Source organism: Melospiza melodia, chromosome 1 (assembly GCF_035770615.1).
Source record: "Melospiza melodia melodia isolate bMelMel2 chromosome 1, bMelMel2.pri, whole genome shotgun sequence".
NCBI lineage: Eukaryota > Metazoa > Chordata > Aves > Passeriformes > Passerellidae > Melospiza > Melospiza melodia.
In genome coordinates, this window is record NC_086194.1 from 113,140,381 (window position 1) to 113,156,132 (window position 15,752).

Sequence of the window (15,752 nt, forward strand, 5' to 3'; positions counted from 1 at the left end):
AACCAGGCCCAGAGAGTAGTGGTGAATAACATCCAGCTGATGGCTGGCCACAAGTGGGGTTCCCCTGGGCTTGCTCTTGGGGCCAGTTCTGTTTAATAGGTTTATCAGTGATCTGGATGAGGAGATCAGGTGCACCCTCTGTGAATTTGCAGACTCTCACCAAGCTGGGTGGGAATATCAATCTACTGGGTGGGAATATTGATCTATGGAAAGGCTCTGCAGAGGGATCTGGACAGGCTGGATTGATGGGCTGAGGCAATTGTCTGAGCTTCAACAAGCGCCAGACCCTGTCCTTGGGTCACAACATCCCCAGGCTGGAGGCTGGGGGCAGAGGGGCTAGAAAGCTTCTGGTGGAAAAGGGAGTGCTGAGTGATAGTGACTGAGCAAGAGCCAGAGTGTGCCCAGGTGGCCAAGGAGGCCAATGGCTCCCTGGCCTGTGTCAGGAATATGAGGCCAGCAGGAGCAGAGGGGGAATCATCCCTGCGTACTTGGCACTGGTAAGGCTGCACCTCAAATCCCTGGATTTGGATTCCTCAGAACAAGCATGACATTGAGGTGCTGGAGTGAGTCCAGAGGGAGGCAATGGTGCTGGTGAAGGGTCTGGATGGGAAATGCTTCAACCAGTGGCTGAGGGAGCTGGGATTGTTTGGGGAGAAAAGGAGGCTCAGGGGTTGTGGCAGCAGCTCTCTGGCCACAGAGAGCAACAGATAACTTTCCCAGGCATTGTCCTGGGGAAGGCTGTGAGAAGATCAGAGAAAAGAATGAGAAACAATTCTTATCTCCATATGCTGCACCTGTGGTTGTGCACATGTGGAATGTGTTATGGAAATTTGTTTACCAAAGAAATCACCGAAGGGTGATTTCTTAATTGGACACTGGATGGTGTTTTGATTCATTGACCAATTAGGTCAATGCTGTATAGGACTGTCTGCAAGGGGATGAGTTTTTAAAGAAATATAGTATAGTATGATACAATATAATAAAGTGATTGATCAGCCTTCTGCAATCATGGAGTCAATGCTAATTATTACCCAGCTGGGGGCCTGTGACAACAAGGGGTGACTTCATTGCTCTCTACAACTGCCTGAAAGGAGGGTGTAGCCAGGTGGGAATCAGTCTCCCAGATAACAAGTGACAGGACAAGAGGAAAAGGCCTCAGGTTATGACAGGGAAGATATAGATTGGATATTAGGAAAAATTTATTCACTGAAAGGATTGTCAAGCATTCAAATGGGCTGTCCAGAGGAGTGATAGTGTCACTGCCTCTGGGATATTTCAAAGGCAGATGTGGCACTTGGGGACATACCTTTTTCGTGGATTTGGCAGTGCTAAGTTAACTGTTGACTCCATCTTAGAGTCTTTTACAACCTAAATGTTTCAACGATTCAATGAAAATATTAAACAATGTGGAAAAAATGCTTTTTTTTCCCCATGGTCTTATCTTTGGCATGACTTCAGAACCTTGTACTACTTGAGTAATTTCATTATACACACATAATGCTCTTGCCATATACAGAACATCATTTATATCTGTGCTGTGCTTTACCCCAGCAGGCAACTCAGCCCCACACAGCCACTTGCTCAGTCCCCACTGGTGGGCTCGGAGACAGAATCAGAAGAGTCAAAGGGAGAAAAGTTTTGGGTTTCTCCCAATAATAAAGACAGGTCAATAGAGAAAGCAAAAGCTGCACATGCAAGCAAAGCAAAACAAGGAATTCATTCATCCCTTCCCATGGGCATGCAGGTGTTCAGCCATCCCCAGGACAGCAGGCCTCTGTCATGGGACTTGGGAAGGCAAATGCCACCACTCCGAATGTCCCCGCCTACCTTCTTCTTTCCCCAGTTTTTATTGCTGAACATCATGCTCATGGTATGGAAAATCCCTTGGGTCAGTTGGAGACTGCCTCGGCTGTGTCCCCTCCCAAGTTCTTGTGTACCCCCAGCTTTTATCACTGGCAGGGTGGGGAGCAAAAGAGCCTTGGCTCTGCGTAAGCTCTGCTCAGCAGTAACAAAAACATCCCTTTGTTACCAACACTGCTTCCAGCACAAATCCAGAGCACAGCCCCACATCAGCTACTGCCACAGCCACATCAGTGACAAAAATTAACTCTATCCCAACCAAAACCAGCATAAGGTGGAATGCCATGCTTCTTTATAAAGAAAATCCTTGATTTTGTGGGGTAAGGTCAGAATCTTGATCTCATTTGACTTTCACAGCCATATAACAATTTCATGTATTTAAACTCCTTCTGTGATCAAACACAGCCACAACATTCCATATTATGAATATAGGCATAAAGGTGACTAAAGCTAAAAAAGAAAACAGAATAAAATTTGCAATAAGTGTTTCCATTTGGTAAACAAGTTTCTTTTACTTTTATTTGACAAATCACCGCATTGGTAATGCTCACAAACGCAGGTCTGGAATACAATTCTCAAATATGTCCTCTGCTGCTAAGAATTTGATTAATTGGCACCCCATTTATTCAATTACTACATCAATAGTTTGGCATTTTTAAAAGTTAATCCTTTTTGTCCATTAGCAATTATTGTTTAATCCATATCTTGCAATATTCCTAATGTTTGACTTCATTAATTTAATAAAGGACAGATAAGTATTTCTTTTCTAAATACTATCTAGTTTGGTTGACAAAACACGTGATTAACCACGATTTTGAATAGTCTCATGGATAACTTCATAGGCAGGGTAAGAAAAGTCAGTTTGAATACCTGGGTTATTTTGAATTTGTCAATGCTTTTATCATGTTTTTATAATTTGACACAGTGGCAGTATAATGGAAAGAAAAGGAAAATGAAGTAAGAGCATTCACTGGACACTAGCTCAGCAAAAAGAAGGTTGTAATCCCAACTCTATGACCGAGATGCTGTATGCCCTTGGGTTGGCATTCTCCTATTTTATTTTTTCTGTTTGGACCGGAGCTTCTTGTGGGTGGGAACTGGAGGTGCTAATTAGAGTAGGTAGCAAAATAGGGTCCTGATCTCTGTTGTGGCCTCTAGGTGTTGCTATAATACAAATAATTAATCAAAAGACATGTTTCAGTGTCCTCAGAGGGTGTTGCCAATTTTTCCCAGAACCACACTTAATTTTATACAATTAAACCACTCTGTCTCCCTCCTTTCTACAACATAACTGAAATTTTAGCTTTGTATATTGGGCAAATGAACCTGAATGTAAAAAGTAGGAAAGCTGTAGAAAGGGATTTGACTCACCTCTAGTTAAAGTTCCTCAATTTTGGGTGCCTTTGTCTCTTGTCCAAGGGTGGTGGTTACTACAGGAACCTGCTATTATATTCCTGACTAAGCCCAACCTTTCACTGCCAAAATCAACTTTTGGGCATCACATCTGTTAGCAAGGCCTCTGCTGCTGATGTGTTTTAGAGGTGTAAGCACACAAGGCACACATAAAAACAGAAGTGCAGATTAGATCAGGATATAGGCCGAGTCTCATGTCTAAGGACACAAGACCCTAAAATAGTTACAAAATGAAATACTTGTAAGTTTAATGAGGATAAACTTCATCTTGTAGGGTGAAAGTTCAGGCCCTGGTGTGGCTTGATCTCAAGATCTGCATATTTTGCTCAAGAGGGAGCTAATATGTAAAACTCATTGTCATTATCATTAACAATCCTAAGATTCATAGTTGAAATTTTAAAAATATGTCCTAGAAAAAAAAAAACAACAAAAAACCCCGAAAATAATTTGGAAGAGTTAGCACAACCTTTTGTTTTGTCACATTTCCAGGGCAGGAAATGTGACAAAACAATCCTGCAGCCCAGCACAGTACATCATTTGATGTAGCCTCCAGCCGAGCAGCTCCTGCGGAACAGCGCTCGCAGAGCTTTGCCGGAGCCATCCGTACTCACGGCAATGCCCGGAATAGCAGCAGATGCCTCTCCAAACTGCGTTTGTTGGAAACGCATTTGTAGCCAAACAGTTTTGTCTGGCAGGGGATAAGCCATCCATCCTGCAAGGCAATGGCACGGTAAGGAAAGGAGCTGGATGGGCATTGGAAGAAAATGGTGCAGGTGCCTGCTGGAGCGATGCCTTAGCAGGATTTACTGATGCACAGGGGCTGAATACAGGATGGGAGTCTGTCTTCTTCCTGGCCAGGCATTGGTGCCATGAGCCCTGTAGCCATCCACTCCCTCCTCTGCAGCCTCATCAGCTCTGGATTAACAACTACAATCCCTTTTTGTCATAGAGGAGAAATACAGTGAGGGGTGAATAGTCTCTCTGCTCTGGTCTATATGTGGTTCAACCTCTGGGACAACCATGATCCAGCTCTCAATATCTAACTGAGATTGCATAACCAGATACTGCAGGCATGTATTTATATAAAAGCTATTTTAATCAAAAGACTAGCCATTAAATTGCCAGTGTTCTTAAGCATGCTTCACCAATTTTTCCACTTTTAAGACTCAAGTAGACAATTTTTTTAATGTTTTATAAATGATAAAAAATTCACATCAGATTTTAACAGAATTAAGCATACTTATTCAACACACATGGGGCCTCTGAAAAAAAATGTTATTCAATTTAATAATTTTAATTTACATTGTATATGTACATGAGCATTTCTTTCAACCCACAGGTTAACACCACAAAAAAGAAAAAAAAAAAAGAAAAAAAAAGAAAGAAAGTACTGTGGTTAGCTGAGTGAAGAAACTCTTGAGACACTGTTGTCTGAAATAAAAGCAAGGCACTCTCCCTTAACACCTGATATATTCCTGAATTCTGCCTAGACAAAGGCATGTTCACACTGAGAGAGCTCTAAGAATAGTAGTAGATTTATTCTGCATTAACTCTTTCTTTTACCACTGTGACAGGTCACCGGTTGTACTCTAGGATGAATCAGTGTATTGAAGTTGACATGAAGGACAATTCCACAGATGATGGGATTTGGGAGAGTATCACAGCTAAGACTGTCTATGGAAGACTGGAGGACACAGACTACGTGAAATCTCACACGGGGCTCTCAACCTGCTTCCTCCCACTCACATTCCACTTAATAAATAAACCTTGCTCAACAAAAAAGCAATTTTACTGTACTATGCTGATTTGCTTCAAAATCCTTGATAAGGGCGCGCTCGCAAAAAGCTCCTGCAAGCCCTTGTCTGGGTGGTGCTCAGCACCTGGCAGGATTTGTCCTTAGATAAAAGTAATTTCTCAAGGGACCTTGTGTCTTACACAAGGAGACAAAAGCAAACATTCTTTTTTTGGATTTTATGTCTGTATGTTCTTGTATGCGCACATGTGTGTGAGTGTGTATATATATATATATGTATATATATATATTTAGTATATACAAAAGCAAATTCAGTCAAAATATATTTGTCTTGCTGGTCAGGCTTGTTACAGCAACCTACAAGAAACATTAGCTTCTCTGATATTTAATTATGCTATTATGTTTGCACATAAGCTTAAAAGTCAATACAAAAAGCAATACTTCTCCAAATATTATCTGCAGGTAAACCAGAAATATTAACTATAGTGATTAGAAGTCTGTTTCCCTATTGACACTACTATAAATCTTGATATAAGAATAATTTTTTCATAAAAGCACATCCAAACATAGTAAGTGATAAAATACCAGATTACTTTTTGAAAACCATACAGTGACTCGATATCTGGGTTATCCTTTGCAGCAATTAGGCAATTCATTTGGCATCTGTTTGATTGTATAATTTAATTTCCATATAAACAGCATAGTTTAAAAAAAGACAAAAGCTAGAATGTTTAAAGCTAACAAAAGATACAGTGACATCAGGTTGACATTCAAAAATTTCTTTAGCAAAATGACCAACAAAATTTTGACTTAATACAGTGCATATAAAGTTTTTTAGAACTGAACTTTTTAAATATTATTTGAATTTAGCAAAACATGAGCAAGATTTTAATATCAAAGTGCTAAACAGTACTGCCTTAGAAGTCACTGCAAATAAACTGTAAAATAACTCTGCTTGTGATTTGACAGATATTTTATATACAAATTGTTAATAAAAAGACACGCGCACACACACACGCACACAAATATAGGTATATACATATATATACATACACATTATATATATGTATATAGTTTTCCAACTGGTGTATCTGAGTCAGTGTGAACACCCCATTTAGTTATCATGTGTAACAGGGTTCCCATGAGCTGGCAGTCATTGCAATAAATACAGGCAAAGCCATTACAATATACCATGCATACAAACATTTATACAAATAAAGACACTATGCAACAAATTATCTCATATTAATTAATATGGCATCAACAGTATAAACATACAAAAAGGAGTACGAACACGGAATGTTTAAACGCAGCCCACTATATCCTTCCTAGCACTTACATTCATACTATTTTACAAGACTTGCTTGTTCTTGAAAACCATCTTCTGTCTGTTTACTAACGAGTCGCTTAGAAGTGTTAGAAGTCTAGAACTGAACTATCCCTGATACTGACCCTGTATGCTCCAATCACTACTTACTCGGGTTTCCTTAGCTAAGGAACAACTGAGCCACAATTGCTCCCGTGTCTTCCACATACATTTGTCAATAAGTCACGCTACATGGAATCAAGTTTGGAAAACTCTGTCAGGTAAGTTAGTGCATGTAATTTTCTCCCTTGATTTCTTCTGTTTGTTTTCCTAATAAAATAAATTAGTTAATAAACGAGACTTAGTAAGACAGCACTTTAAAAAATTGCACTTGAACATGGGAGCTAACAGCCATTGTCATTTTGCTATATTTGATTTGTATGAAATGTTTAATTGAATGTACTTTGCTAAAAAAGTGAAATTTTGATTAGATTGTGCTGATGTATGTGCCCTTGATGCAGGAAGTATGCTAAAGGTATCCTCACAAAACACATACTACCCTGGCAAACAACAATTTGCTGTTCTTTCAAACACAGCTTCTACAATTTTACTCCTCATAGACCATGAGGTGTTAAACAACAGATTTAAAACAGTCATGTTAACCTTTTACTGCTGCTGGGATAGCATTGTCCAAAAGTGCCATATTAGCCATTTAAAAAACCCAAATCACACGAAAGAAAACAAAGAACACAACCCCAAACCAGTAAGCCAGTAAGTTTCAGGCCTCAGGTTGTAAGGACAAAGCGCCAGAAAAGACCTCATGTTAGACTCGGAGCGGCTTTTCTGTTAGGTGAGGGCAGAAATGTTAGCTGTAAGTCACGATCCGTTTGCCTGCTCTGGCGGGCGTTTGCCTCTCGGGAGGATGGTTTGACTCAGAAGGGTAAGGTGTCCAGAAACAGCCTGTCGACGATAGAAGGGGCTGGCACCAAATCTTCCAGTTTCAGGTAAAAGATGCGCTGCAGTCCCAGTGTGCAGAGAGAACGCAAGTCAGCCAGAACACCCAGTACCTTCGGCTCTGCAGACTCGAGCGGTTGTCCTTTGTTTTGGCAACTGAAAGTTAAGTGATCTTTCAAACTGCTTGTGATCTTGTTGCATAGCTCTTCCACTTTCTTTGGTTCTTTTAATCCATGTCGTTCTGCAAAGCCAGAGGAAAGAAACCACGTCAGCATCCCTATCACAAATGCATTTACTTAGGTGTAACCCAGGTGCATACTCTGGAACTCAGAGCAAAAAGTGCTCTGAGAGTGCAGATTTCTCAGAACAGCTGGGGTTACATGGAGCCAGTTAACCTTTCTGCCACACAAAATAAGAGAGGGCAAGTGCCCTTTTCTCTTTATCTACTAAAACAGGTGACAGAGATGCTCAGTTATGATTGAAATTCTCGTACAAGGAATCCAAGCATCCTGCGTATCTGACATAATTTCCATGATATGAGGCAGAATTAATTGGGTGATTTTGCAGCAAAACCATCACAGGAGGTGTTTTGGAGATTTCCGTGCTTCCCCACCAGTTGTGAATGCTCAATAACTATGGCAACCATTATTTATTCAGTGAATTCAAGTGGCGATCAATATCCTTAGCTAGCTCCATCAGCGCCCAGCCTAGAATTCCACCAGGAATTTGCAGACACTCTTATAAGAAACTAAAGGCACCTTACTACCCTTTGTTATTTTGATCAGCTGCTGCTTTTTAGTTTATTCATCTTTAAAAGCTCTAAGATAAAAGAAGCCTGGAAGTTAACTATTTTGCTTTGAGTGAGCAATGCCTGAACAGCTGCTATGTTATCCAGCACAAAAACCTCAGCACTCCTAAAAGGAAGGAGAGCTGGGGTTTGTTACCCTTCAAATTTCTTTTTAAAATACAACAATGATGTTAAATGCATTCACAGTTCTTTAAGCATAAGTAGAATTAATCAGATTTGTGATTCATTAAAAGCAGACTTTTTACTGGGGAAAGAATTCTATGTTGTTTGCTATCAAGGCTCAGTGGATGAACTAAAGTAACAGAACAAAAAAATTCAGAAAAAAATCTCAAATTTGTGGTGTATTCATTTGTCTCTGACTTTGAAACACACAGGTAAGTAAGAAATGGCTTCACAGCAAAGTCATAATAATTTACATGTGAAATAGAATGGTGCCAGATACGGTAATCAAAGAAAATGCAGGTTATATTAAGTCAATTAGATATATAAAACAATGACAGCAGTGGATAAGAAGAAATTGTGGCAATTCTTGTGTTTGATGGTTTTGAAGTCATCTCCTTCCCTGGACCTCTCTCCCATCCCTGGCAGCCAGCAGCCACATTGTGCCCACTGTCCCCAAGTCTTGTTCCTCCATGCCAGGAGGAGCAAGCACTAGACATGTTCTCTGTCTGCCCCTTAATAAACAGTGAAATGAGTACAGTTCTCTCTACTTCCAGAAGCAGAAGTATTGCCTGCACCAGGCACAGTGGTGCCTTGCCCAGGCCTGTGTATATAAACTCCTTGCTCACCACCTGTTTTGGCTTAGATACTCTGTACAAACCAATAAAACAGACAGGATTCAATGAGGGCAGTCAGAAATGCAAAGGTCTGGTTTTCCACTGATATTCACCCATTTTACACATTTTTTTCCAACTGTATTTACTTAGGCAGAGTTAGCTCCTGAATAATACTGGTTTGGGATCAGAATCAGAGATGTGCAGACATGGACATCTCTGTCCAGAATTCACTGTGCTCTATCATTTAAGTACTGCCAATCTGCCCTGTTGTTTCAAAGCAATACTTATCCAACCAGTGACATCTGCTTCAGACATCGTTTTCACCTTGCAGGAATTAAAAACTCTAGGTATTCTAAGTGCCTTGTTTACATTAAAACATGAGAAGTCAATGAATATTTAAAGCCTTTCCAGTAAATGGTGTATAGAGTAATTATGTAAGCCTTAACTATACAGGTCACTGAGAGTAAATACTTAGGCAGATTCTGCCATTAAAAATCTTGGCAGATAAATATTTTATACAGGTTGGAAGAGCTGTAGGGCTTTTTTTTTTTTTACCACTAGCCTACTGAGAGAATCTGCAGGACATTAAATTAATCTTGCAATCTTTGAAGAGTTCCCATCTTTTAATCTGTTTTGTTTCCTAGCTGTGTAAGTGAAGATATTTTTATAGATGTAGGGAGCTGCAATACTAGAATGGAACCAAAACCTCACTACAAATTACCAGAGCACATTTTCAAACCCCTGCCTCAGTAGGTGGGTACCTTGCTGCAGAGTATGAAAAATTATCTCTGGCTCTGGAGCATGCAGCAACTTTGTTAGCATTTCCAGCCAGAACTAAACAGCTTGTCTCCCACTGACAAGTTCAGAAGGTTTCATGAAAAAATCATGTCTTTCGTGAATAGCCATGAAATGTAGGAGGCAAAACACTATGTGTGCAAAGATTATCATATCAGTAGCCTTACTTTACATAACAAAATCATGGAAATTCAGAATTAAGAGATACTCTGTCCTTAAAGTCTGGTGCTACAATATCAAAGCAGTCCCTGATAAACCGAATCATCCTCCCCTGAGTGAATTGCCACACAATGGCCTTCACTACTTGCACATCTCCATAAGGGTTAATCCCTCACGCCTGGAGCTGCCTCTAGGGGTTTCAGTCTTAAACTCCTAAGGCATTCACAGAAAGGCAAAGCCATCTGTGTGGAAGCCCTTGTGCTAGGGAAGGACACTGCATGCCCTGCCACTGCAGTCTCCGGTGGTAGAACATAACTACTTTCTGAAGAGCACGCTTATCTAAGAATAGGCCCCTCTCCTTGGTAGACTTGAGGCATCTAGGGCCTAATTTGCTCAAAGATTTAGATTGAACAGGGCTCAAATAACAGGAAACACATTTCCTTGCCTTTTTCAAACGCCCAGTTCTGTGTGTACAAAGAAAGACCCACAGTCTTTCTTATACAACCTAGAGGGAGCAGCACCAGGCCCCTGTGGCAAGGGTGTGCAGTGGCTCTGACACCAAGGGCCTCTAATCATTCACTGTCTTCCATAGGATGTTCTTATCCACATGGGAATGATAAGGCCAAGATTTATCCCAAGAAGAAAGGCTGGTGAAAATAGATAGGTTCTCTTTAACTGATTGAGGAGATGTGTAAATATTATCGTAGTCAGACTTTCTTATAATGACAAAGGCACATGTTAAGTGAATACAGGATTTCTCAGCCTGTAAAAAACCAAGAATGTGTTTTAGGATATCATTGATTTTTGTGAGAAAAATGGTGATTTATGGCAAAGATGCTGTCAAAATGACTCATCAAAAGCCTTACCTCTAAAGCTCTGCAAACTTAGCTTATCCTGGTAAACTGAACACAGCAAGTTTTTTACACCTTTTTCTTTTCCCGGGAAGCTGAATGTGGTTTTGTGCTATCATTACACTGATCAGCAAAAGCTCAACAGGAAGAAAGCAAAGACCCTAACCTTTCACCTGAGGTAGATCATGCCAGGGTCAGGCAGACTGAGCACTATTTTTACAAATTCCTCACTTTACACTATCTGAGCAAATGCCTCTCAAAGAGTGTGAGTACCTCAAAGACCCTGGGCTCTGCACTCTGTGTCATGGGGCATCACTTTTAGATTCAATTAATTCTGAGGTGTCCAGAAATGCAACGAATGAACACTGCAGACTTAAAATAGCCTCTTGATTTTCTTGGTTTCAGTGTAGTTATGTGATTTTCTCTTCCCCCTTCACATTTCTCTTCCCCTTCTATAATTCAAATAAGCACAAGGCTCAATTGCCTACAGCTTTCTCATGCACACGCTGTTACACAGGAACATTGCAACTTGGCAGATCCAAGAGTCCCCTTTCCTGTTGCAGTCTGGCCCATATTTATCCTGCCTAACTCTCAGACACTCCACAAGGGTCCCCAGCCTTGGTGCACTGACCTCTCAAACTCCTCCTCACATCAGTGTAAGGATGGGCATTTTTAGAAGACTATTACAATTTTAGGTGCATGAATCATCTTCTGGAGGTGCCCTGTATTCTCCATCAGCTGTGCAAGGTACCTGAAGTCAGGTGAGATGAGTGGCCACACAGAACACCACAGTTTGCTTCCTCTCTTAAGAAAACCATAATATGACACAGAGACTGCTGGTTGCTGTGGAAGTAAAGAGTTCTTGCCTCAATAAAGAGGTGGGAGTGAAAAAGGAGGAGTGAGTACTTTACTTTGACGCTGACAGTATTTCCCTCAGCTAAGTGGCAGGGGGAAGGCAGACAATGCAATCTGGAGGGTTTTTTTTTTATAACTAGCTCTCCTACACTCCTCCAGTCTGCCACCTGCTTGTATGTAGACCCAGCACATGAAGCACCCACTCCAGAGGATATCCTGGCAAGAGGACTGAAGGATATCTGCTGCTGAAGAGTAGGTAAGTGTCGATTCCATTGGGAGGTTGGACAAAGTCATGTTCAGAAGGAACTGCAGCAGTCGTACCCTTTTTAGCCACAGTGGTCTCATCACTGTTTCTTGGTATGACTGATGGTGCTAAAAATTGGGTTTGTAAACTGGAACAGAAAGCCCAACAGCAGGAAGACAAATACAAACTCCTCATTAATTGAAACCTCACAATATTCTTCAGTGGTCTGGTGCCAGTCTAGCAAAGCATTAGGAGTGTGAATAAGCCAAATATATACAGTGGTTCTGGGCTGGTCTGTAACACACTTAAAATAAAACATATGCTGAAAGAGCTTGGCTGAATGAGGGCTAGCATGCTCTGTACTCAGCAGCATCCCACTGAGAGTGTCAAGTGGGCAAAATAATGATGGTTTGATGTGGATAGAGAAAGGAAAGGGCAGAGAGGAAAACATAATCAACTAGGAGAATGAGAGAGAGAAAACACTAGCAGTTCTAGAGCAGGCAAAGATTTGAGGCTGAATTAGAATGTGCCCTTCAGATGATCTGTACTAGACTCTCAGTCTTTCTATTTTCACACTGACTGAAAAAAACTAACAAAAAGTCATTTGGGAAGTTTAAGAAGCATTTCCCAGCATAGGCTGAGTTAGTATCTAGTCTACTCTGCAAAGCTTTGTCTTCAACACTGCCCAGTCCATCATGGAGTGGCTGTGCAGGAACACTTGTGATCCATGAACACACTAAACTCTTAGAAATCATCTGTATGGAATTAACAGAACCTGACCCAAGACCAGCATTTCCTTTCCATGTTGGTGCTCTTCTTTAGCTCATTAGATGCTACATACCAACAGAATAAGTGATCCAAAGAAGAAGATGACAGACTTAATTTTTTTTACTTTCATAGGCGTGTGAGGTGAGTGTCATGTGTTGTTTCCCATCTACTTTCTTCTGGGTTATGCTTAGAGCAACACTTATATGCTGTGGAGGAAGTTGTGTCCAGCTTTTCTAAACCAACTAAAGGAAGTAAAAAAAGAGAAGAGAGACAGAGAGAGGAAGATCCTAAAGGAGCACCTTACAGTAAAAAGATGTGTTTTGACATGACAGAGTTCTAAGTTAACTGTTTGCAAGCCTCCACAGTACAAAAGATGCAACTTCTTTCATTCTGGATGCTCTTTCAAGCTGATGTCTTATCTGAGAGGACTTGAAAACTCATCAGCAATCTGACATAATGCTTTTCCTTTTAGGCAACATACCACAGATTTCCAGGACACATAAAAGAGATAGAAAAAGCAAAAATATATGGACTTTCTAATGGAATCTATAATGCAAAATATTGTACATACCTTTAGTTTTACCCAAAGCAAACAATGCATAGAACTACACTGAAAAGAACAAATGACCCTACGTGCTCTTAACCCTGCATCCTATGCTGTCATCTGCAGCTGTGGTTGGGATAGGACATGGAGCTTTGCAACTCCAAACAAGTCAGCAGGGTTAACTGAAGGTTGCTGGAACTACTGGAGCTGTTACTGGACACACAATTTGACATCCCAAAATGAAGGAACAGCCTTCATATATCTTAGGACACTGGGACCAGTAGAATGTCTTTTAGTCTCCAACACTGAATTTTACATTTATTCCCTCTTCCTTCACTGGGAGACAGACATTAGTTCTCCCTGTCACTCTTGAAGAACAGAGACAGAATATGTGAAAGAATATGTGACTCCTCTTACTCTTCTCCCTCAAAACTGCCAAAGATTGGTAGTATATAAGAAGGTTTGGTTTCTAAGAGCACATATTTGTTTGGGCTAAGGACAGCACTCGTGAAATCAAGTAGGATTACCCACTCATTATCCTCAGCAGAAATATTTCTTTATCTGGAAAGACAATTCTTGAATTTAATGCTACCTAAGATGCTGTACAATATTAAAACAGGCCATGACTACTACAGATCACAGGGCTGTTGTCTTGTCTTTTTTTTTTTTTTTTTTTGTTAAGCCATCAAGTCATAAGCAATTTGTGTGATAATCAAGAAAATTTTGCTCAAGGCAGCATTCTGGTTTTACAGTGTTGTTACTAAAGGCAAACAATTAGATTCACAAAAGAAAGCTTTCTCACTTGTTATTTTGAAGCCTAGTGACACGGATGTCTACCTGGGACACGGGAGAACCATGGTCAGATTCCCTTCCTGCTGGAATCAGACCAGAGATAGGACCTTGGGTGTCCCTCTGACCACCAGCTTGTCCAAAAATCATCAGACACAACACCCCTGCTGTGGCCCCATGAAATGTATGAAGTTCTCTTAAGACAAAAGACAGTGGTACTCAATACTTGGATATCCTGTGTTCCTGGGAAAGGTTGTTCTTCCTTCATCTGACTGACAGAAAAGGCTTGAAGCAGAATTTGCCAACTACCCATTGCTTCCAACAGTCCATTACAGCAGAAAAGGTGCCTTCCCTGGAGATAAAGAATGGCACCTAAACCACCCATCCAAATCTAAGCCAAGCTTCAAAACAATGCTTAAAAATGTTCAACAGTTCCGACTTCTTCAGGTTTCATCTTTGCAAATTTTCTCTTTGTTATTTTTTCTCTTTTGGTTTGACTAGCTGAAAACCATCACATGGTTTATCATACTCAAACTGCAGGGAGGAGACAAGAAGCCATTTCTTGTGGGATGCCACATCAGAGCCAAATCTCAAGGTTTTCCTGAATAAAAAATTTCAATACACTAGCTAGAATCACCTGATTTCCTCTTGCATGTTTTATTTTTAACATTGTTCATCATTATACAATGCTATCTGTTTTCAGGTGACCAAATTTCTGGCTGAGTCCCTGAGTTAGCTAACTGCCCTTGGATATCTGAAACCTGTGAATATAAGTCACTAGAGCTTTGGTCTAATTTAGATCACATGAAAATACATGCTGTCCTTAGAACAAATCAGCAGAGATATACCAGCCTCACGAAATAAAAGAATAAGCAGAAAACAACATTAATTTTAAACACCATCTCACACAGAAGAGAAAACTTGACAGAGAAAATCTTAAAGCTTCTATATACAGAAATTGTCTCCTTTTAAAGGCAACAATGGCTTCCATTTGTTTGGAAACTTTGGGAAGACCACCACAATATAGCAAACTCATGGAAGTGTTGGGATCAAGGAAAGAAAGAAATGTGGGACGTATCCAATTAAAACCTGTTTCTAATTATCCTAGGGTGAACTGAGCCAGCCACTGGACAACTCTGACTCCTTATGTAAGGCCGAGCAAGCAGTGCTTAACTGAACAAATTACCATGTTAAAACAGAAGGTGGCTTTGTAAGGGCAGTGAGTTTTCCTCCTATACATTTGCTTTTGCTACATTCACGTAGCTTGCTGGGAATCCTGTTCATCAGTCTGCATACTCTTGGTGTCCAGGAGGATAATCAACAACACACTACCTATGGCTACCTGAAAAAGACATATCTCATATATAGTTAATAATCTAAATCACTCATATGTGCTATATATATGAGCATATATGCCTGCATGTAAATATATAGAGGGACAGCACCTGTCCTTGATTTAGTTATCTAAATGCATATACATACATAAATACATTATGCATGTATATAAATATGCACACACATACACATACATGTAGGTGTTTATAGTACATATATGTAAGTAGGTGTGAACATATGCCAGTGGATGTATATACACAGAAGAAAAAAAAAAAGTTGGGAATGTTCTTTCTGACTTACACGTACCACTCATTTTGGGAATTTTTTTATACAGAGTAAAGCAGCTCCAATGAGTTATTCTGGTCTTAAATGTTTTATCAAAGAAATTGGAATCTAGATCTTAAAGTACCCTTTCCAACTGCAGAAGAAATTAACAAAAATTAATAAAAAACCTGAAAATGCTTAAGAGACAAAGAGATACATACATACACTAACCCTTCACCAAAATGCAGGAAGACAGCATACTGTGCAAACTCTGAACC

The 15,752-nt window shown here is 40.2% G+C and overlaps 1 protein-coding gene across 1 annotated transcript in view; it reads right to left on the minus strand.

The window, feature by feature from the left end:
- Positions 1-3,627: 3,627 nt before the first annotated feature.
- NR4A3 (nuclear receptor subfamily 4 group A member 3) overlaps positions 3,628-15,752 on the minus strand; it is a 30,041-nt gene continuing 17,916 nt past the window's right edge. The window contains exon 8 of the mRNA XM_063164746.1: positions 3,628-7,527. Within this exon, the coding sequence (XP_063020816.1) occupies positions 7,265-7,527 (263 nt within the window). The 3' untranslated portion in view covers positions 3,628-7,264. The remainder of the gene's footprint in view (positions 7,528-15,752) is intronic.